Here is a 25629-nt window from a genome sequence, read left to right as displayed (position 1 = left end):
TTTCATCATCATCATCATCATCATCATCATCATCATCATCATTCTCTAAATAATGGTTTTGTGATTGGTTCTTGTTCTTGATTTCAATGAGGAGGTGCAGTGACAGTACATTATGTGTTGATATTCAACTCCTAAGTTTCAAATCTTACTACATTCCCAGTGGTGATCCGCCTCAAGTCAACCCTCATCAAGCAGCCCTTATGATCAAACACATTCAAACCTTCACCCTACCATTTCTGTTTCTATTTATCAAATCATGCTATTTCTGTTTTTGGAAGGAAATCATTTAACATTTTATAATAATTATTAGTATTAGCAGAGGGCTAAATATCCAAATGTGTACTACACCAGACTGAGTGTAGGCACAAAGTGTCTCTGAAAAACTTTGCCTGTGTTAGACTTTTATTGTATTGAAATAGAAGGCAGCAAACTGGCAGAATCATTACCACACCAAACAAAATGCCTAACAGCATTTCTTCCAGCCCTTTATGTCCTGATTGCAAATGCTGCTGAGGTCAACTTTGCCTTTCATCCTTTGCAGGGTCAATAAAATATGTACTAGTCAAATTCTGAAATTGTTGACCTTATGCCAAAAATTTGAAACTATTACAGTAAAGCCTTGATATATGAGTTAATTGGTTCCTGGAGATCACTTGTAAAACAAAGATGTGTAAAGCAGAGCAATGATTTCCCATAGTAATAATGAAATTTTATGCTGTCATTTTACTCTGTCACTGTGCAGATGCATCAGAACCAATGTTGCCACATACACAAAATGGCTGTTTAACCTTTTTATATTTATTATAAAATAAAACTCATAAACCTGGGCTCTTGTAAAGAGGGTCCTTGTAAAGTGAGGTATTACTGTATATCTAATCAGAGAAAAAAAAAACTAATGAGGAGGTTTCAAACAACCATATATGGGATTGTTCAAAATGCTAGAAATATCAACCATATCTTCTCCATTCGCACTTTACCATGTTGGATAATGTATACACTACTTTTAAAGAAGGACAGGATGGTCATAACTTGAACAGGGTTGGCCTAGAGTTAAACAAAACAAAAAAAGAACAATACTACATAGGTACAAGTTAAGTACTAATCCTATGGATTACCATGGCTTAATGAAGGCATTAATAACAATATTGGTAATTGTTGTTAATTAATTAATAATCAGTTGACATGACATTAAATTTGCATCCTTAATAATTCCTGTACTGACACCAGAGTTACAGGTTGACTGGCATTGATTTATTAAAACCTTGCACATAGTTAATGATATCAATAAGCAATTGCAAATGTTATGGACGCCATCAGAATTTACATAGACGTATATATATATATGCTACATCAATATATTTATACATGATAAAATTCATTTCCATGCATGAATAAGGAAATAAAATTAAGAGAACATTGATCATGTATCCTATTTACCTAAAGATTGTTCATATTGCCTTTTTTATTATTTTTTTCTCAAACTACAATTTTTTAGAAATATTTTCTGTTATAGGATGATTTTCTTTTATTATTTATTCTTTTGTCTTTTGATTTGATTAATTTTTATAGAATTTAAAAATATTTCGGTGTATTTTTTTTTTGGCCTACTTTATGTATAAATAGGATTTTTTGTTGAAATGTTTTATAAAAAATTATTGATTTTTAATGGTGAATGTGTGTATAAAGGAATATACGTGATCATTTACGTGGTATGTATGAGGATACATGCATGTGTGTATACATAAACTAGATATATTTGTGCATATATATATAACATACACACACACATACATACATATGGAGCTATGCTTGTATGGAAAAATGAATGTAACAACAATAATGATATATAAATATGTATATATGTGTACATACAAAAATGCTGGGTGTATCCAATACATACGCACAAACACACAATTATGATATGTGGCATATATCTAATTTGAAATTAGAACCATACATGAGCAATGGAATTGATAGTGATTTGATCAAAAAGAATAATTCAACCAGTAGTTTACTGTATCACTGAGGCTGAAAGTAATGTGGTGTTTGTGCACTTGGCTATTGAAAGTATATATTCTCTTCACTGTGATGATTTCAATTGTAACTTCCAGAGGTTTGTACAATTTATTAATAGCTATGAGCTGTGATCTAAAATGTTTATCGAGTCTATGGGATTTGAGATCATGCATTTAAAGCGGGTGTACAGGTGTGAACGTATTAACTCTTATACAACAACACACCTATTTCTTTCATATATTGGTATTTACCAATATTTCATTTCACGTGGCCTGTAGTTTGTAGGCATTTTAAGGAGTATCATTGTTGCAGTAACCTGTTTGTGATATATATAAGTTGTTGATAGCAAGATTTTTGGCAGCCTCTACTCCATGACCTATGGTGTAGTGTGAGCATTCATTCTGAATGTGTTGAGTTAGCCAAGTATTCAATATTGGTATAACTACAGATTTCTGCCCCCACCCCCGACTTTGGATGATCATAACTTTCAGAAAAATGGATATTTTTAATGCAATTTTCTACGAATATGTGTTATATCATGTAGATTCCGAATATACCAAACTTGTGGGGAAAAGTGTTGTAGGAGGGGGTGGAGTGGGGAATTTCAGAAAATTCACTGGCGTCCACTTTCAAGAAAATGGATATTTTTTAATGAAATTCCCTACAAATATACTTCGGACTATGTAGATTCCGAGAACACAGGAATTTTGCGGGAAAACAATTAGGGGTTATTTTTGAGAACTGTTCCCCACTCGGAGGTGTATCGGAACAAGTCGTCCACATTTGTTTCAGTTTCTCTGTTTTGTGCATTTGTGGGTCTGTAGATTTCTACTGAAGCAACAAACGGGCAATGAAGGCAAATGAAACCCTCACCAGAAAACTCGGTATGCTAAAAATAACAGCTAAAGGTTTGGTACACAGAAATATGTTATTAAGATGATTTATCTGTTGCATACGATCTTTCATTCAGTTTAAGTAAATACCCAGGTAAACGTTTCTAATAGAAAGGCAGAAGACACCAGAAGGAGAAATAAATAATATACACGCACAGTTAAATATAGAAGTGTAAAGTATGATTTGTTACATAATCTCTATAGTAAACATGATATTGAATGGAATAATTCCCCGTTTGAACTTTTTTAATTATTGGCTATGTGTGTGTGTGGTAGAAATCTACGGATGCACAAACGCACAAAACAGAGAAAATGAAACAAATATGGACAACTCCATGATGGTCCATATCAAGTCATACATCCGGGAGATAAAACATTCCAACTCCTAATTGGTGGACGACAAGACACAGTCTCCATCAATAGATTGAAACCAGCCCATCTCGATATTGACAGCCCCATTCAGGTGGCCCAGCCACCAAACAGGGGCCATCCTAGACAGATCACACCAACCCTTGACAAGGAACAGTCACCAAAGAACCGAGTAACCACACGCATGGGCAGGACAATTAAAACACCTTCCTGTTTCCAATGACTGTCAACAGTTCTGGTAGGGAGCTATGTAGGGCAGGATTCGTGACAGACGAACTGTAGACAGAAACTTCACTGCAGGCTAGTTAGGAAATTGGTCTGCAGAAAAAACAAAAGGGACTTCCAGTAGGGGAAGGAAAACAAAAAGAATGTCAATAGTGGGTGTGAAACGAATCTGAAGGAACTAAACAGAAATAACTGGTGACTTAAGCCCTGATGTACATAAAGTAATAAACCTTTGATAAATGTATTCTCGTTTCCACTAGTTTGTTTGCGTATAGCTTAACAAAGCTTTACTGTCACCTCATTTTTACTTGATGGCCATTTTGGTGCTAACAGCATGGAATATTTAGTGTAAAAGTACTGTTGATTTTCACAGGCATTGACCAGATCATGTATGGAAACTGAGAACAGAAACCAAGTGTTGAACTTTGCAAGCCTTGTCTATTGATAGAGGACATACCAAAGATGTGACCTAAAATAGGAACTTTAGCATACATCCTACTAAAAAGTTTTGTAATCACTTTAGCTGCTGCCTGCATATGACTTTGGATTTTAGTTTGGCCCATAATCTATTGTATCAGACTCTGTCAAAAACATCTTTGATAGCTAGGGCTATGTTACATATTTTTTTACTTTTGTCTTGGTAAATGTTCCAGGTTTGAGAAATGGTAATGGGATCTACTATATTTTGGTTTGGTCAGAAGCCAAATTGCTTTCTAGAAATAAATTGGTTTTTAAGCAAGAAGCCTTGTTGTTCTTTATTTATTGACTGCTGCTTCCATTACTTTGATAATGATATTGGTTATTAGTTTGATGAATCAACTCTGAAATCTCTCCTGTGTATAAGTATCACAGAGGCAATCTTCTATTGATCTGAGAGTGTCACAAATAAAGGAGAGGTGAGATGAATGATATAGAGGGTTAGCTAATTCTTTGTGGTATTTCTTCAAATCTTTAACTGGATTTTGATGATCAAAACTGGTGCCCACTTTCGGTAATATTTTTAAAAATATAGCATAAGACCAGAAAATACAATATTTTATAAGGAGATACACCATTATATCTGATGATACAATATTACATCAAAACATATAGCACTATATCAGAAGATACAACACTGAATCAGATTGCCTAATGTTTAGTGATTGGTTATCCTCAAGTTATGTGTGATACATTTCTAGAAATACTTAGTAGATGATAATGGCTTTTGCTTTTGGCTGTTCAACATGTAGTTACATTATGTTCAGTGATAAGAATATGGTTGAGAACCTGTTTTTCCAGAGACAGTATATATGTTGCTTTGCTAATTCTTGCTGTTAATATTGTCATCAGATCTTTTCTCAGTCTTGCCTTTCCTTCCTTGATTCTGCTTGGTTCCAACAATTTTCTGATGTTCTTTTACCGTATTACTCTTCTTCTATTAAAGTAGATGATCTTTCCTTCTGGAGACTTTTCTGTATTTGTCATAAAACCGTTCTTTTCACCTGACTTCTTATGATTCTTTACCTTGAAGAATTTTAGGATTTTTTTACCTTGAAGAATCTTTGGATTTTTTTACCGTGAAGAATTAATTTAAGGTGTTGATGCATGTCTTGAAAGTTTGCTCTTTTGTAGGACTAGTTTTAGCTCATATATATGTCTTTCCTCTAACCTAATCCACATGGCATTCTGCTTTTAATTCATTTCAGTTAATTTTAATTATGAGTTGCCTCCTCTGTCTTTCTTGACTAGAATGAATTATTAAGATAATTATTTTCTTTTTTCCTCATTTTGGATGTGATCTTTAGTTAACAAAAATTTCTTGACTCACTACATTGTGTTAACATCCTATTTTCTCTTGTATGGCTTGTCCTGGTAGACAGGAACATTCAGTTTTACCAGTACAGTGTTACAATCTGAGGTGCCCAGATGTGCTAGAGTTGTGGCAACTACAGGTAAATCTATCATCTATATATATATATATATATATATATATATATATATATATATATATATATATATATATATATATGATATATATACCTATATATATAGGAATATGTGTGCATACATATGTGTATGTGTGTATATATTTATAAATGTATGTGTTAATGTATGTGTAAGTATCTGTTCAGGTGCCTGTATGCATATATGCCTATATTTGTCTGTATGGGTGTATGGCTAGTTAGTTAGAAGTTTGCTTTAAAACCAAGATATTCAGGGTTTGATTCCACTGCATAGCATTTTGGACAAATGCCTTTTACTGTAGCCTCAGATCAGATTGGAGAAACAGTGAGGATAAGAGTAGGAGCCAGTGTGCTTGTAATGGATGTAAGTGGATAGCTGAAACTATTGGTAGTGATGGTGATGGTGATATCTAAGAAGCTGATGAAGAGGTTAGATATGATAGAAATGAAGTCTAGATCAATGTGAAGCAAACTGGTTTAAGAACTGAGGCTATTGTGTCATCTAATGAATGTGGTGGCATCAAGGCATTCATCAATATAGAAACAGTAACTACCTTGTGTATGAATAACTAACTCCTTTAAATTCATAGTATGATTTCACACAGATATGTGAATGGACATTAAGCTATTTAGTAGCTTTTCTCAATTATCCCCTATTTTGAGTTCATTGAGGAGCATGGATATCCTCTCAAGTATCTATGTGAATTTATAGAACATAGTTAATGATCTAATTACTAATATATATATAAAAAAATACATTAAACTATAATACCTCCGCAATTGTGTATCATATACTTTAATGTTTTTCATGCTCATAAATATAAACATTAAATGTATTGGTAATTATTACTTGAAATATGTTCCATAGGTTATGTGCGAGTGTGTGTGTGTATACATATATATATATATATATAATCATAAATATAATCATAAATATATAGGGATTGACAGTAACCTGCTTCTCCAACATACTGAGAATTCAGAAATAGCAGTCAAAAAACTACTGATTTCAAAACTACAAATTATATATATATATGAATGTTAGTTTTTATGTAAATTCATGATTATAACAATTTTACATTAAACTGAAGGAATGCATATTCATTCTTTAACAAGAATAGTGTTGACAGTGACTTTCAAGTTTCAGCCTGCTTAGCATTAATTGGACTGTGTGTGTATGTGTGTGTGTATACGCGTGCGCACACACACACATCATGTACTAAATATCTTCAAATCTTGATTTTTATCAAATAAATGACTATGCACCTCCAAACATGTGATAGAGTACATAATTTATTTTAACTAAATTTCCTTCCTATAACTCAAAATGCAGTGTGTGCCTGATGATTCATAAGAAAGAAATTCATTTTAAAGAAACCGTATATGTTTAATGAAAAAGTTTGAGAAATAATGTCACGTGATGATTTGCAGCAATATATATATATATATATATATATATATATATATATATATATATATATATATACTCCTTTCTACTTTAGGCACAAGGCCCGAAATTTTGGGGGATGGGGCCAGTCGATTAGATTGGGCTAACCTGGGCTAACCAAAACCTTATGAGTGGATTTTATAAACAGAAACTGAAAGAAGCTTATATATATATTATTTTATTTTTTATATTAGTTTTTATATTCTTTATTTTTTTTTTTCTATCTTTTATTTCCTATTTTTATTTTTTATTTGTATACTTGTAAGAAAAAATCTGTTGCTATATAATCAATGTTCTAAACCACAGAATTTCAGTTTGAAAATGGCTATCAAAAAGCTCGAAACTCAGAGTAACTGGGAACATTATCATTAAAATAAAGATTTTCCCTACAAAAGCCATCTCTATTCATTTTTTCAAATATATATATATACACACACACTCAAACCCACAAGAGTAAACAAGAGAGACAGAAACAAGCAGTAACAAGGAAATATTCTTTTAAAAACTTTTCTTTTAATTTTTCCAAAATTTAATTGTTTTCTATACTTACAGTTGAAAAAGTCTCAATGACTGAAACCGGTATTGAAATGTGTTTTTATAAAATTATTTTAGCATTTTCTACCTTGACTTTTTTTTTCATATATATATATATATATATATATATATATATACAGATATAGATATATATAAATACTAGCTGAATAGCCCGTCATTGCCAGATAATTTTTACAATAGAATTTCTCATATAAATTTTCATTTATTCCATATCAGAGCCTGCCTTCCCCAAGAGATAGACCTCTTGATCAGGACAGATTTGTGCAATTTTTCGCCAAAAGACTTTCTTGAGGATTTTTTTTTCCTTTTTAAATTATTTACATGTCTGTTCAACCATTTCACACGTCTTAATTTATTAAAACTTCAGAAGTTCTTACAACTTTGGTCGTCATAATACTTTGCTTTTATTTGTTTAATAAAAATTCCTCCCCTAATGATTTTGCTTTCATTTCATGATAGACAGCTATCATGCAGAAAATGTTAGCTATCATGCAGAAAATGCCAGCTTCCAAATCCTATTTTCTGATTAGGTAAAAATTGATTAAGCTTTAAACTCCAGTAACAGTTTTCTGCAACTTTTCTGGACCAAATAAATAACAAAATTGGATTTAACGCGAAAAAGTATTTCAATATACCAAATTTGGAAATTTTGATGTAATTTTAAAATTTTGCAATATGTGATAGCAACAGGGAAGACCCTACAAAAGTAGAGAGACAGACAGTTATAGGACGTCACACACACACACACATGGCCACGCGCATACACACACACATGGCCACGCGCATACACACACACATGGCCACGTGCATACACACACACGTTTACAAACGTACACACAGGTAATCACGAGTTTAAAATGGTGTATAGTAGACATGTATGTATGTATGTATGTACATACATGTATGTATGTATGTGTGTGTGTCTGTGTGCAAGTGTTTCTTTGTAATGGAGTGCAGTAAAGCCACGTACCCCTCACTCCTTAAAGCTACATATTCCTTACACTCCCCTTTCTAAGTATGTGTGTGTATTGTATCTATGTATTTACGAAAGTATGTATGCAGTGTCGTGTGTATATACCCGACAGCTGTAATAGCATTACCATCTCATTGCCACTGCTGTTCTTGCCTTCACTGATATAAATCCCCCTCTCTCTGTTACTACCTTTACCTCAGACTAATACTTTTTGCAACCTTCTCGTTTTATCACATAATTCACCCAATGGGAGCACATTATAAATTTTTATTGAAATCCAATTAGCCTATTATTGAACTGGATGTTAGTGTAACATATATGTAAAGTTTTGTGAACATTGGTTTGCTGGTTTAGGCACTAAGATGGTAACAGACAGGCAGACAGACAGAAATTGCCATTCATATATATAGATATGTATATGTGTGTTACTGTCTCTTGCCTTGACATTGCATGTTAGCTGTAAATGAGTGTCACTGTCATGCAAATGGTATCCTTTGATTCCTGTGAAAATATGTCTGGTCATGGGGAAATGTTACCTTACTCGAAAACAAGTGAGGGTTGGTAACAGGTAAAGTATCTGGCTACAGAAAATCCATTTCAAAAAATTCACTTCAACCCATGCAAGCATGAAAAAGTAGATCTTAAAACAATGATGACGATGATAATAATGAGGATGATTATTATCATTATGCATATATGTCTGTTCCTCACTTTCTTATATTTATAACATTATAGACTTCTAACATACAAGTTAATGTAATTTCAAAATCAATTCTTCGAAATCTGTTATCTTTTCTTTGTATGAATAAATTGTCGAATCCTGCATTAACAAATAAGTATCTTTTCCATGAATGTTTGACTATAGTTCTAACTTCTTTTCTGTCAGTAGGGAACCAATGCTTTGAACAGTCTGTGTAGAAATTATCAAAATCAATGTTACTCATCATCCTTACCACTTCACAACATTTCCACCTGTCCTTTAAAAGAGATATTTGCTTTTTAAATGAACATTTTTTTTAACATGTATATAATTACAAACCAGTGGGAAAACATTCAATATATCTAAGAAATTTTCTGATATTAAATATCCCTAAACTTCCATCACTTAATATATCAAAGAATCTATACTACTTCTTGAAAAAAAAAAATACATGTATTTTTTTTTTATTTAATAGTCACTCACATATATAATGTTTATTTTTCCTCAAACAAATCATCGATGTTTATTTTACATATTGCTCTTCACTTCCATTTCATATCTTTATGCTAACGATTGTTTCTAATTTGTATTTAGTGCTTAACTGCAGCTCTCTATCAAAGACAGTTTTATAAATTCACTATTAAAAAAAAAGAACCAGCCATTTGAAGTTATCTCTTTATACAGCATCACTTTCATCTTTATTTCAGTTACAATAAACAATATATTTTATAGTTTTAGATTGTTCTTTATATACTGTTAGACACTACATTGCTTCTCCCTTCTTATCAATGGCCTAAATTGATAAGAATATATATGTGTGTGTGTGTGTGTATGTGCACGCACACATGTCATCATCATCGTTTAACGTCTGCCTTCCATGCTGGCATGGGTTATATTTCATATATATATAAATACACACACATAAATATATATATATATATATGAGAGGGAGTGTGTGTGTGTGTGTGTGTGTGAGAGAGAGAGAGAGAGAGAGAGAGAGAGATGACATATACACACAAACACATATATATATGCATATACATGTATATATAAATATTTATGCATACATGCATACATACATATATATATACACACACATATATATATATATATATATATATATAAATATTTTTTCATGCTTTTATCAGTTAGAGGGTTCAACAAAGTTGAATATCTACATGAGTTTGTAGAGCATGAGCTTCAAAGTTGGCTTGACCTTCATTCTAATTATCCAACCATGAAGTGGGAGTGCTTCTACTAACATTACTTAAAAAAAAAAAAAAGATGAAGAAGTGAAGATGTACACAATACCAAAGGCAAGAGTTCAACTAATAATGAGTTTTCAGACAATAGAATAGATGCCTCATCACCCCGAACCCCCTGCTGTTTAAATCATCTTTATGGAGAATAGAAATGTTAGCAATTGTAATTTTATGAAATATCAATGCAAGCGTTGGTATTTATTTCTTTATTTACATATCATAAATGTTTTCAGGGACAGCATCTTTTTCAGATGTTGTAAACTAATCATTTTATCATAGAGAAGGGGGAATACATTAACACATAACTTGCTTGTGATTATCTGCAGCGATTGAATATATAACTTCTCCATAATTTTAGTTTTTCTCCTCTGTATAATAGGCTTGACTTCATTTTCTCATACAACAAAGGTGGTGGATAGTAGAAATGGTAAATCACCAGACAGTATGCCATGTGGTATTACACCCTTTCTCAGTTCAAATCTCACTGAGTTTGGCTTTGCTTTACATCTTTTTGAGATCAATAAAATTATGCCCATCAAGTTCTGTGGTTGATTTATTCATTTATACCTATTCTCCAAAATTTTTGATCTTATACCTTACCTATGCTACAAATCAAAATTTCATCTTGTTGTTGCTGTTATTGTTGTTTAGTTCTTGCGGATCTTGGTCAATATTTCTATGATCAAAGGGATTCTAATTGGGACCACCCCATATTTCCTGGTATATAGTATTTACAGCCCCATATCCAATGTATCCTCTTTTCTTAACATAGGATGTGAGTCCAGGTAAATTTGGATGCTGTTTTCAAGCATATTGAGTACTTCAGTTGTTTGTGAGGATCAGCATTCTGAGATGAGTTTTTCACCTCTTCATCTCATGTCTTCTTCATTTTTCTTCTTCTGCAAGCTTCTTTCACTTAGATTGTTTTTTACTTCCCCACCCACTTACCATCCGTCAGACACATTGGTTTTTCCATGCCAGTGTGGTCTTCTTTCTTGCACATCACTGCTGATTTCTCTGATACCCATTTTTTTCTCACAACTTATCTGTGTTCCATAATTCATGCAAGCTGATATTAAAAATGCATCACAGCACATACATCTCATTTGTTTCCAACCTTTGCACATTCTCTATATTCACCATCCATCTCCTTCTACTAAGCAACATCACACTTCATGCAAAAGTGTCTTATAGTTAGCTGTTCACTTGGAAACAGAAACCTTTTGTTGCGAACAGAAGTAATAGCTCCTTAAATTTCTTTCACCCTGTCCTTACCCTGGCCACCATGCCTTTACTGTTGCTATATAGGTACCATAGGAGTGATTAACTACTTCTGCTGAATATTCTAAACATTTGAAAGATGTCATTTTGTGTTTACTGATTCACCAGTGAGCTTTGTCTATCCTTTGTCTCTTCAACTGTTATCACCTCACCAATGAACACACTTTGTATCATTCATTACTTCGTGCTTCATCATCCACTGAGTGTTTTTGCATCATATGTATGCTTCAATATGTGAATATATGTATCTATGAATGTGTGTGTGCATGCTTATATGTATGTACATATCAATTGTTAGGATTTTTATACAAATCAATATCAACTACTATGCAAACAGAGGGCAAAAAGAAAAGTGTGGTAATATCTGACAGGAGTTGATCCGTGCATTGCTTGCTGATTGAACAATTATACTAATCATTATTACACTGTTATATTGCTTATATACTGGATGCTTGTAGCATCATGAACATACCTTATGAGTCATATTGAAAGTACCAGGTAACTCAGCTTCATAGACTATGTCACATGTCATGCACAATGCGATGTCCCATTAAGAGAACAGTGGCTGTGCAAGCACGAAACTGTTATTAAATATTTCTGAAAATTCATTGTTTAATATATTAAACAGTTTATATTGTCTCTTAAAAGCAAATACTCTTTTACTATTTTTACTCTTTTACTTGTTCCAGTCTTTTGACTGTGGCCATGCTGGAGCACCGCCTTTAGTCGAGCAGATCGACCCCAGGACTTATTCTTTGGAAGCCTAGTACTTATTCTATCGGTCTCTTTTGCCGAACCGCTAAGTTACGGGGACATAAACACACCAGCATCGGTTGTCAAGCGATGTTGGGGGGACAGACACAGACATGCAAACACATACACACATACATATATATATATATATATATATACATATATACGACAGGCTTCTTTCAGTTTCCGTCTACCAAATCCACTCACAAGGCTTTGGTCGGCCCGAGGCTATAGTAGAAGACACTTGCCCAAGATGCCATGCAGTGGGACTGAATCCGGGACCATGTGGTTGGTAAGCAAGCTACTTACCACACAGCCACTCCTACGCCTACTGTTTTTTTTTTATTTAATAATCCCATATATCATTTTTGTGTACCTACCTCATATATCATTTAGTGTTCATATATCATTGAGTGTTCATATATTATTTAGTGTTCCTTTGATTTTTAATTTAATCATTTGTTCTCTCATTCCCTATTTTTGTGTTGTACTTTGCTCCTGATTGGTTCCATTCCAATTCCCTATGTATACAATGAGACTCACCCACAGAGGAACAGGAGTTAAATTGTATAATAATCCTTTCTGCTATAGGCTCAAAGCCTGACATTTTTGGGGAAGGGGCCAAATCAATTACATCAACACCAATGTTCAGCTGATCCTTAATTTATTGACTCCAAAAAGAGGAAAGGCAAAGTCAACCTCAGCAGAATTTGAACTCAAAATGTAAAAACAGATAAAAGGCTGCTAAGCACTTTGTTTAGTGCAGTAATGATTCCGCCAGCTCACCACCTTATTAAATTGTGTAATAATCCTTTTTCTAGTATAAGTACAAGGCCTGAAATTTTGTGGGGAAGTGGCTAGTCAATTACATCGACTCCAGTGCTTAACCTGTACCTATTTTATTGACCACGAAAGGATGAAAGGCAAAGTTGACCTCAGCGGAATTTGAACTCTGAACGTAAAGACACACAAAATACCAGTGAACATTTTGCCCGGCTTGCTAATGATTCTGCCAGCTTGCTGCCTTATTAAATTGTATAATAATGATAACAATAATTAATTTAAAAATATTGGATCTTCTTTTTGCAATACTGAGAAATAAATTTCTTTGGGCCAGTATGCAGTGAAAAAGATGACTGAAAACTAGTTGAACAGGTGATATTGGATATATATAATCTGTAATGTAGAATTAAATTAAGAAGGTTAAAAGAACATAGACCAGCCTAAAGGAAACAAGAATTGTCTGCAATAATTATTACAACACTAGTTGAATATTCAAAATTTTTCTCATGCAAGCAACAAGGAATAGGTGAAAAACGATGCTGATAAATTGTATGAATTTATTGATAATAGATACCAACTGGTTATTAAATTGCAGAAATTCTAACCTGGTAAAAATTTTATAAAACTTGGTAATTTTTGTAATATAAAATATGTTAAATTTTTGTGGATTAGTACATTATTTTTTATTCCTTTTTTTTTGTTTCACTCATTGAACTGCAGCCTTGCTGGGCTACTGTCATGAAAAGTTTAGTTAGTCAAATTGATCTCAGTACTTCTTTTAAGTTTGGTTCTAATTCTGTCAGTCACTTTTTACCAAACCACAACATTTGGGGGAAGTAAACAAACCTACGATGGTTGTCAAACTGTGTAAGACTAACATACACACGCAGAGAGAGAGAGAGAGAAAGTTTCCATCAGTCAAATTCGCTCTCAAGACAATGACCAACGCTTGTCCAGTGTACCATGTAGTGGGACTGAATCTGGAAACACAGTCGTGAAGCACAAGTCTCAGTTACACAGCAACTTTTCCAGTTTACTTAAACGTATTACTTCAGATTTTGAAATGATATTTGCAGTGTTTATTCCATTAACATTGTAAGTAAATTTAAAAGACTCTGAGAAAGAATTAAAGCAGGTTGTAGCTGTGGCTTCTTGAACTTCAATATTTTATTTTTGAGTATAATGTCACTAATTGTGTATTGTATAGCTTTGTGGTTAAGTAGTTTATTTTGCTACTACCTTGTTTGAGGATTCATTCTATTCTGTGATGCCTTGAGAAAGTATATTTTAGTATAGCCTTGGTTTATTCAATATCTTTTGAGTGGAATTTGTTTTAGGAACCATGTGGCAGCCAGCCATGTGTGTGAACAAGTGTATTTGTGTGTGTATACATGTATGTGCATACATGTGTGTGTGTGTTTAGGTTAGTCCACATTACTCTGTAAGTAGCATAGGGGCAGATTTCCAGTTTCTCTGGTGTATTATTTCTTCCTGGATGGAATGCTGGTCCATGGCAGGATTATTCATTTTTATCTGTTGAGTGGATTGGAGTAATATGAAATGAAGTGTTTTGCTGGAGAACACAGTGCATCAGCCGGTCCAAGAATCAAAACCACAATCTTACGATCATGAGTCCAACACCCTAACCATTAAGCCATGCACCTCTGTACATGTGTGTGTGTGTGTGTGTGTGTGTAAGTAAATACACACACGCACACACACATTATTATTATTTCTACTAAGGCAGTGAGCTGGCAGAATAATTAACATGCCAGGCGAAATGCTTAGCAGTATTTTATTATTATTATTATTATTATTATTATTATTATTATTATTATTGCAGAATGGTTACCACACCAGACAGAATGCTAAGCAGCATTTCATCTGTCTTTGGATTGTGAGTTCAAATTTTGTCAAGGTCAACTATGCCTTTCATTATTTTAGGGTCATTAAAATAAATACCAATTAAATACTTAGGGATGATGTAATTGGCTAGCTCTTTCCCACAAAATTTCTGGTCTTGTGCCTATAGTGGGAAGGATTGCTTTTATCATAAATGCTGCCTGACATTTACTCCTGGCACATGTTATTCTCATAAAAGCCAATGTACCGATTGGGTTTCATACAAGGAGTATGTATTTTCAGACAAATATATATATATATATATATCAGGAGTGGCTGTGTGGTAAGTAGCTTGCTTACCAACCACATGGTTCCGGGTTCAGTCCCACTGCGTGGCACCTTGGGCAAGTGTCTTCTACTATAGCCTCGGGCCGACCAAAGCCTTGTGAGTGGATTTGGTAGACGGAAACTGAAAAAAGCCCGTCGTATATATATATATATATATATATATATATATATATATATATATATATGTATGTGTGTTTGTGTGTCTGTATTTGTCCCCCCACCATCGCTTGACAACCGATGCTGGTGTGTTTACGTCCCTGTAACTTAACGGTTCGGCAAAAAGAGACCGATAGAATAAGTACTAGCCTTACAAAGAATAAGTCCTGGGGTCGATTTGCTCGACCAAAGGCGGTGCTCCAGCATGGCCGCAGTCAAATGACTGAAACAAGTAAAAGAGAGTAAAAGAGTAAATATATATATATATATATATATAATATAATCCAAGGTAACAGGTGGAGGCCTGCAACACAGACCACCACCAGTCTCCTCAGATTGTTTTTCCTCTTTCTGTCACTTTATGTGTGTATATATGGCTGTGTGTATATGTATACACATATATGCATATATACAGTGAGAGAGAAAGGGTGAGAAAGTGACCAGCATAAAAATGGTGCTTTACAGACTAAGACACTTGCATTAAGCTTAACATTCCTTGTCACTCTTTCCATCAGAAATGTAATGAACCAGTGATTGACCAGCTGAAAGCTTATAAACCAATGATGCTATTGTTTCAAAAGTCTACCTCAAGAATAATGGAGAAAATGTATAAGGTCGATTTATTTCTGCATTAAATATAAATATAACGTTTTGATATTTCAGAGGGTTGCGTTTTTTTTTTATAAATGTTGGAAGGAAAATTACACATTAAGTTATGTTCATAATCTCCTTTTATCAAGTTTTCATTATAAAAAGAAATTATTTCTATAACTTTTTCTCTTCTTTATATTTTGTAATTAAAAAAAAAATCTTTTTCAGTTTAAAATTTAAAAAAATCTATTATTGGGAACAAAAGAACCTTATAAGAATTCTAATGATATAATAGTAGACTTTTCTTTGATCTATATAACCATGATAAAAAGAAAATCAATATTTTATTGTTATTTAATTTTCTTAGATTCAGAAAATGTTAATGTTTCTCATAGAAAAATTTATTTTCTAACAATGTTATCCATTCCATTCCTTACTAGAAGCCTTTAACCATTTCTACTACCGTATTTTCAAAGAAGATTCACCTATATTATATACTCTTCAGGAGTTCCCATACTTACCATTCTGTTGAATCCTTTCCCTCTAGAACATCTGTCTGCTTTCTGGAATTTACTCCTGGCACATGATTTTCTTGCAGCTGTCAACATGTGTTGAGTTGATGAATATGGCATAGCTGTGTAGTTAACAAGCTCACTTTGCAGTCATGTAGTTTCAGGTTCAATTCCACTATTTGGTACCTTGGGCAAGTGTCTTCGACTATAGCCTCAGGCTGCTGACCAATGCCTTGTGAGTTAATATGGCAAATTGAAACTGTGGAAACCATTCATGAGTGTGTGTGTGTGTGTGTGTGTGTGCATATGTGATAGTCTTCCACCTTCACCACTTGATAACTGGTGCTGGTTTGTTTACATTCATGTAACTTAGTGGTTCACTGATAGAATAAATACCAGATGTAAAACAGTATGTACTGGGGTCAGTTTGTTTGACTAAAACTTTCATAGTATTGCCCCAGCATGTTAGCAGTCCAGTGACTGAAATAGGTAAAAGATGAAAAGGTATAATATATTTTGTTATTCTGTTGAAGAGAAATTTGATTATTCTCATAAATGGAAACTGAAATATATTGTATTTTCAACACCACATTTATTAGGTCCATTATAATTATACACACAATCATTGGATGTAACAACAGCTGTTATTATTTTAGCTCATTTTACCTATTCAAGTAATTTTGCATATTTTCTTTAAACTTTTTGATACCAGTTCACCTGAGTCTACCCTTGGCTCTACAATACAAACTTATTGTTTTAATACGATCTTGATTAAAACATGATTTGATATCAATTTATATTCTAAACACCAGCTTAATATGATGGAGTTATTTTGCTAAATTTTTTTATCATTTTTAAAATTAATTGAATAGAAAGGAGAGTATTTCATCAGAAATATGGTAACAAAATGGTTACTGTCTTGTAAAGGTGATAAGAACAAGTTTTAATATTTTAACTTTCTTCTTTATAAAGTAAAAATAATATATTTATACATAGTACATACATAGATACATGGGCACAAGTATAACTGTGTAGCTAAAAGGTTCACTTCAAAACCATGTGGTTCTGGGAGCAATCTTACATTGCCATTCTTAGGCAAGTTTCTTCTGCCATAGGTTCAGGTTGGTTGATATCTTACGGGTGTAAATGTATATGTGTGTATGTATGTGTCTCTAATTTATGCAGAAATTCACAAGCATATGGAAAAGAAAAGAAAGAGATAAAAGAAACCCCATTCAACTTGTTCTCTTCATTATATGACAGATTTAGAAAAGATACTCTTTCTTGTAATTGTTTTTAGTGGAGTAAACTTTGAAATTTATGGCTGGTTCTTGTGTAATGTTTTGTTGTGTGATAACCCACTTCTGTCAGAAACAGTTCTGTTTTCTTATTTATCCTGGTTTTATTATTGATAAATAACTTTAGAAATGTTAATCAGAATGTTGTTCCATGGCAAATCATCATCATCATCATCATCATCATCATCATTGCCATTTGATGTTCACTTTTTCATGCTTGCATGGGTCAAAGAGAATTTGTTAGCACGGATATTCATGGAAGACTGAAAATGAACAACCTTGCTTGTTTGATGATAATACTCATTTACAACCATCACACGATGTCGAAAAAAGAGTACACACACACACAAACACACACACACACACACACACACACACTCGCACACACATACATGAACAGGCTTCTTTCAGTTTCCTTCGACCAGATTCACTCATTAGGCTTTGGTTGACCTGGGGCTATAGTAGAAGACACTCACTGAAGGTGCTATGCAGTGGGACTGAACCCAAGGCAACATAGTTGGGAAGCAAGCTTCTTAAACACACACGCACGCACACACACACACACACACACACACACACACACACACACACACACACACACACACACACAATTTCTGTCCATCCTTCACAACATATTGAACAACTTGATGCAAAGATGAAAGATTATTTTTAAAACATTAACACTACTCCTTGTCTTATGCTTACAAATGCTGACCAGGTTGTTTTGAACTGAGAATAAAGATTTTTTTTCAAGTGTTCTCACTGGTTGGCATCAGATAATTTTTATTAAACAATATTTCATATTTATATGTGCTTAATGTCACGGAACAAATTTCAGTTGACATGAATTATAAAAGAAAGTCAATACAAGTACTTTTAAAATATTTCAATTGTGTTGTTGACTAAACATGACAATATTGTTTTAACTACTATAGTCACACATTTTTCTGTGGTTTCAAACATAGTTAGCAATGTAATGAGTGTGTCTTATGTACTGCAAGGCACAAGTTGGTAATGTGAGTGTTTGTGGGCTGCAAGGCACCAGTTAGGAATGTGTGTCTCTTGTGTACTGTAAAACGTCAATTAGTTTAACCATTTAGCAGTTAAACTAGCCACGTCTGATCCAAATATTCTACCTACATGTTTTATGTTTAAACTGGCCAGATCTGGCCTCTCACACCTACCCAACAGTGTCATTTTAAAAATAAACAATCACATCATTGAAATTTCAAAGCTATGAAATAGTGCATGATGAATTTAAAACAGTGCATAAATAGGCATTACATTGGACAGAATAATATGAATGCTAAAGGGTTAAAATGTTTTATGAAGATTTTGTATCTCAGGAGGGTCATCATCATCATCATCATCATCGTTTAATGTCTGTTTTCCATGCTGGCATGGGTTGGACGGTTTGACTGCAGCCAGTAGGCTGCACCAGGATCCAATCTCATCTGGCAAGGTTTCTACAGCTGAATGCCCTTCCTAACACCAACCACTCCGAGAGTGTAGTGGGTGCTTTTTACGTGCCACCAGTACAGGAGCCAGTCAGGAGGCACTGGCATTGACTACATTTGAATGGTGCTTTTTTCATGCCACCAGCACGGGTGCCAGTCGGGCAGCACCGGCATTGGCTACGACTCCAATTTCACTTGACTCAACAGTTCTTCTCAAGCACAGCATATCGCCCAATGATCCAAGGATACTTTTAAATGGGCTGGTTATACAATACTGGTATCAGCCATGGTTGCGATCTCACTTTACTTGCTGGGTCTTCTCAATCACAGCATGTCTCCAAAGGTCTTGGTCTCTTGTCATTACCTCTGTAAGGCCCAACGTTTGAAGGGTGTGCTTCACCACCTCATCCCATGTTTTCCTGGGTCTACCTCTTCCACAGGTTCCTTCCACTGTTAGGGTGTGACACTTCTTCACACATGCACTGGTTCTATTTCATTTCATTATTTTTATCTGTCAATTGGTTAACCGTATTACCAATTAGCTAATTGATTGTTTGAGCAATCTTTTGGTTTATCAATCAGTTTTCTCAAAGTTCTTTTGTTGCCATTTGCAACCTCATCAATGACATACCCTCTCTATTCTGGGTCAGTTTCAGATCTGTCTGTTTGTCTGTCTCTTAGTTTGCAGTTCCTGTATTTATAGTGTTATGTGTATGTAAGTGAGGATATATGTGAGATGGAGAGAGAGAGAGAGAATATATGTGTGTGTGTGTTTTTGTGTGTCTGTGTCTGTGTGAATAGATGCATGTTTGTGGCATAGTGGATTCTGTGAGTAAGCACATTAGAGTGAACATGTGTATGTGTATGTATGCACATGTATTTGTGTACGTATATGGTGTAGATTTTGTGATTCTTGTAAACCACATTTAAAAGCAAAATATTTGATAAAGATAATTATCATCATTTACTTATTTTTCTTTCTTCTGTATTCTTCCTTTTATAGGTTTCCCTCCTAAGAATGGTTGTGTTGGATCTTGATATGATCAGTATGGAACTTCCTGAAGTGAGTTTTCAGAATATCATCCGTTGGGGTTCAGCATCAGCCATGATGTTTGGGGGGGTGGTTCCCTTCATTCCACAATATGCTGATATCAAACGCTCCGCTAATGCTGATGGCTTTTCTACATTTGTTTGTTTAACACTGCTGGTTGCCAACATTTTACGAATAATGTTCTGGTAAGTTTTCCTTTTTAAACTACTCAATAAAATCATGTTAATTAGTCTTAGTTTCAAATTGCTGAGATAAAAAGTGTTTCAAGTTTCATTATTTACAAATTATTTTAACATATTTTTTTAATTTATTTTTGCTCTAATATTTTCATAATTTATTTATGAAATCTCATAATTCTTAGGTTGTGTAAATTATTTATTGGCAATGTTAGTAAGTTTTAAACTATTTGATATTTCATTCATGTAAAGCTTGGAGATCAGTGAGATCAGGGCGAGCCACTGATTTTCCACATTGAGAGGTTACAGCTCCAACAATATGGACATGTGATTAAAATGTCACAGGAAAGACTTGCAAATTGAATTCTTCAAACTGAGCTAACTGGCAGGAGACCTAAGAGTATATCAAGAACAAAATGATTGGATAATATCATAGTTTCAGTTGGTCACTTAGGAATCCACTCCAAAAAGTCAAAGAACAGTTGCTTCTGATAAGACTCTATGCAGGAGGTACATGGGGACTCTACTCTGATGACACTTCCAGGATTTGTGGATGGATGGATAAAACATTTATATTTTTTTGTTGATCTTGATGGAAAGGGCATTCATAATCTGAGTAGGCACTGTTGCAAGGACCCAATAAAGCCTATTATGAAATGTATTCTAACCAGCTACATGTTTCCCACTACATGGTTTCAGATTCAGTCCTACTTCAGAGCACCTTGGACAAGTGTTTTCTGCTATAGTTTCAGGCCCACCAAAGTCTTGTGAGTGAATTTGGTTGATGTAAACTTAAAGAAGGCCAGTGCATATATGTATGCATATATGTATGTATGTATGTATGTATGTATGTATGTATGTATGTATGTATGTATGTATATCTCTTCTGTTTTTAAATTATTATAAATCTTCCACTGAAGAGGGAGCTGGTTTCCAACAAAGATACAAGGCTCCATCATTAGGATGTAGTTAACACAGACAAATTCACACTTGGAACTTGAGAAAAGTCTTATATTTTTACTGTTCCACTCACTGTAATGTACAAATCAGCTGGTCAATTTCTCTTTCTGAAAATCCCAGTTTATCCAGATTCTCCTTTAAGCATTTACTAACAAAACCTAGTGCTCCAGTTATTATTGGCATGAATATGAATTCATAGTCTGGATATAAAAACTGGAGGCTTTGAAGCAGTTGTCCATAGATATCCTCTCTTTCTTTGATTTTCAACGAGATATTCATATCTGCAAGGTAGCTGACATCTATGACGGTACATATCTTTACTCCTCTGTCCCAAACAACAATATCCAGCCTGTTATATTTACATTTGACAGAAGTTTTGATGGAAAAATTCCACCACTATTTCTTGAGTTGGTGTTTATGAATGTATTCCATAACAAAAAGATTTTTAAAGTTTATTTCAGGACAGTCTTTTTTGTGGATGACATTGTAAATTGTTTTAGCAACAACATCATGCCACATAGTGAGGTAGTACCATGACGACATTTTAGGACAGCTGCTAATCACATGCATAATGTCTTCCACAGAAACATGACATAGCCTACACATATATGTATGTATGGATGGATGGATGGATGGATGGATGGATGGATGCATGCATTACTATCCTCTTAATCTTGACATTGTATGATAGTTGTCATACAAGCAGTGCCCTTCATTTCTAATCTTCTGGGAGAACATGACTGGTCATGGGGAAATACTACCTTGCTTAGAAACAAGTGTGAGTAGATAATAAAAAGAAGTCTTGGATAAAATGATAAACTTTCAAGATCTCTTGTTGATACACCAAGAAGTTTTTTGAGTCCTAATTCTACAAAGTTACTGAACATAATTGAAGATAGCCAATTTCTCTACAATTTTAACATTTTTTGTTGCCATATTTATATTGAAAAATACTACCTTTGTTTCTGTTAATTTGGGAAATAATGATGACTTTATTAAAATAACTTAATCGTTATTAAGCTGGTGTTTGGAATATAAATTTACATGAAAGTTTGGTGGTGAGATTTAGAAGTGACCTGTCCAAGAGTGAAAAAAAATGCCTGTAGTAATTCTGAACTGAAGATATCTTTTATCAGTTACTTGTTTCAGTCATTGGACTGTGGCCATGCTTAAGCACCGCCTTGAACAAATCAACCCCATTATTTGTTTTTTAAGTTTGGTACTTATTCCATCGGTCTCTATTACTGAACTACTAAGTTATGGGGGGATGTTAACAAACCAGCACTGGTTTATTCATGCAGTGGAGAGACAAACACAAACACACACACACACACACACACACACACACACACACACACACATAGACGATGGGTTTCTTTCAGTTTCTGCCTTCCATATCCATTCACAAAGTTTTGGTTGGTCCAAAGCTATAGTAAAAGACACTTGCCCCAGGTGCCATGCAGAGGAATTGAACCTGAAACCATGTGGTCGGGAAGCAAATTTCATATGACATAGCCTCTCCTACACCTAGAAAAGATATTCTGACCATGCATTTTGTGAACAACAGCATCATTGATGGTAGGTTTCCAATGGGTCAGTCACTGGTTCACTGCATTTCTATCAAAAACATAACAACATACTGTTTCTACAACTGTTTTCCAGAGGAGACACAATGTAGCAAAGGAGGAAGGGATACATACCATAAAACCTCTGACTAGTTGGCTGCGACTATTTTAAAATCTTGGTAAAATGTCAAACACAAGTTTTAAAATAATTATTTGATTCTTAAATAGGTAAATTAGCAAATGGTCAAATAGTTCCAAATATAGTACGCTATATATATATATATATATATATATATATATGTGGGTGTAGCTTGAAATAATGAGTTCTCAAAAAAGAAAAAGATTGGATGTGGCCTTTAAGGTGAAGCAGTAAAGTCTAATGAAACTTAGTGATGGTCTGTAGCAACAAATAGGAAGGTTAGAAGGTAGGTGAGTCTAAAGGAAAAGAGAGATATGCTGTTTATGTGTTTAACCCCTTTTTACTCTTAGCTGGTATCTTTTATCTTTTGCTTGTTTCAGTCATTAGATTTTGGCCATACTGGGGCACTGCCTTGAAGAACTTATAGTTGAATGAATTGATCTCAGTACATTTTTTTCATATTTTTAAGCCTGGTACTTATTGAAGCGGTTTCTTTTTGCTCGACTGTTAAGTTACGGGGGATGTAAACACACCAACACCAGTTGTCAAGCAGTAGTGGGGGACAAACACAGATACAAAGATGCACACACACACAGATAGATATATAAATTCATATATACAATGTACTTCTTTCAGTTTCTGTCTTCCAAATCCTCTCACGAGGCTTTGATTGTCCTGCAGCTATCGTAGATGACACTTGCCAAGGTACCATGCTGTGGGACTGAACTTGGAACCGTGTGGTTGGGAAGCAAACTTCTTACCACATGGTAATAAGTTTATTTTGTCTCATGTTATGCTGATGATGATGTGTTTGTGAATATATATATATATGTGTGTGTGTGTGTGTGTGCATATATATATATATATCATGATCTATTGTCTATTTTCCAATCTGTTTTGGGTTGGATGGTTTGGCGGGGGCTGGCTAGCCAGAGGACTGTGCTAAGATCTTCTGTCTGCTTTGGCATTGCTTCTGCGGCTGGATGTACTTCCTAATGCAACCATTTTACAGAGTGCTTTTTATGTGGCATATGTATGTATGTGTGCATGTCTGTCTGTCTGTTTGTCAGGTCACTCTCAAGTGCTACTGGTAAAATGTAACCCTAGTCCAACTTGTCACATAGTTTGGTTGTTGGCAATTAAACTTGCAACCCTACCAAGCTTTCTTAGTGAAGGGGGTGATTATTGGACACCCTTTGGGATGAAAAAGAATACCTGTGAAAAAGCAGAGGAACTTATGAGAGTCAGTGGCCATCCATTTGAGGTCTTGCTGTTCATCAGTCTCATGGCAGACTTGCACTGACTGTTGCTATCAGCAGTACCAAACAGTGTAAATGGACCCATACAAGGCATTGCCTCTTTAAACAATTCACTGTGTGAGCTGTTGAAGGGATTTGCTTACTCCACTTTTTATCAAAATTGTTCTGTTGAAAAAAGAAAAGAAAAGGAGGAAAAAAGTGAAATTCTTTGGTCCTCGTGTGAGAGAGTGGTGGCTATGTATATATGTGTACATACCATTGGTATTTGTATGAATGTGAATGAGTGTTGTGTTGTAAAAGATATGTAACTGTTTATAATGGATATGGGTGTTACCAACTATATAATATCAAATGCTTTTAAAATTATTTTATTACTGAAATGGAGTTTGGTGTTTTACAGCAGACAGTGATCACAGGGTATGACAGTGAGAGTTAGAATGAGAGAAGCAGGGACAGATTGGGGAAAGGAGGACGGGAGAGTAAGGGAATAAAGAGAAGAGAATTGGGAACAAGAAGCATTAACCCAGAAGGAAATGAATGAAATTAATGCAAGAAATGGAGGTAGAAGGTATCTTGATAAACGATAGGGAAAGAATGGGAAATGTTAATGAAGAAAGAAGGCAAAATATGAACGATGATGGTAGGCAAGAATATTTTGCACAAACTAATATGAGAAAACATGACTAAAGGGAATAGAAAAGATTTCCTAGAAATTAATCAAAAGATAATGAAAGAAATGACATGATATGATTATTGAACAGGGAATTATTTATAGCTGACATTGTGCCACAAAATCAGCTGTGAAATTTCCACAGATATTGTTACGGTGTGTATGTGTATGACCTTGTCTTGATGTCCCACGCTAGTTGTATGTAAATGAAACCATCACAGAAGCAATGTCATTTATTTGCAATTTCCCCATGAAAACATGTCTAGTTGTTATGTTCTAGTTGAAAGGGTTAGGGGAAATATTATCTTGCATTGAAGTAGGTGATTGTTGGTGACAGGAAGAGCATCTAAATGAAGAAAATTTACCTGAGTGAATTTTGTTTGATCCAGGCAAGCATGGAAAAAT

General features: G+C 34.2%; 1 protein-coding gene across 13 annotated transcripts in view; it reads left to right on the top strand.

The window, feature by feature from the left end:
* Nucleotides 1–25629, top strand: part of LOC106878029 (solute carrier family 66 member 2) — a 288127-nt gene that overhangs the window by 112331 nt on the left and 150167 nt on the right. For all 13 annotated transcript variants that reach the window (XR_008263579.2, XM_052965961.2, XM_052965960.2 and 10 more), the window contains one exon: nt 20408–20640. Coding sequence is in view for 12 of the 13 variants with exons in the window: in XM_052965961.2 (XP_052821921.1) it covers nt 20408–20640 (233 nt within the window). In the remaining variant the exon portion in view is untranslated. The remainder of the gene's footprint in view (nt 1–20407; nt 20641–25629) is intronic.

This window comes from Octopus bimaculoides, chromosome 1 (assembly GCF_046866305.1).
Source record: "Octopus bimaculoides isolate indiv1 chromosome 1, ASM4686630v1, whole genome shotgun sequence".
Classification (NCBI taxonomy): domain Eukaryota; kingdom Metazoa; phylum Mollusca; class Cephalopoda; order Octopoda; family Octopodidae; genus Octopus; species Octopus bimaculoides.
This window is presented reverse-complemented; position numbering and strand designations above follow the sequence as displayed.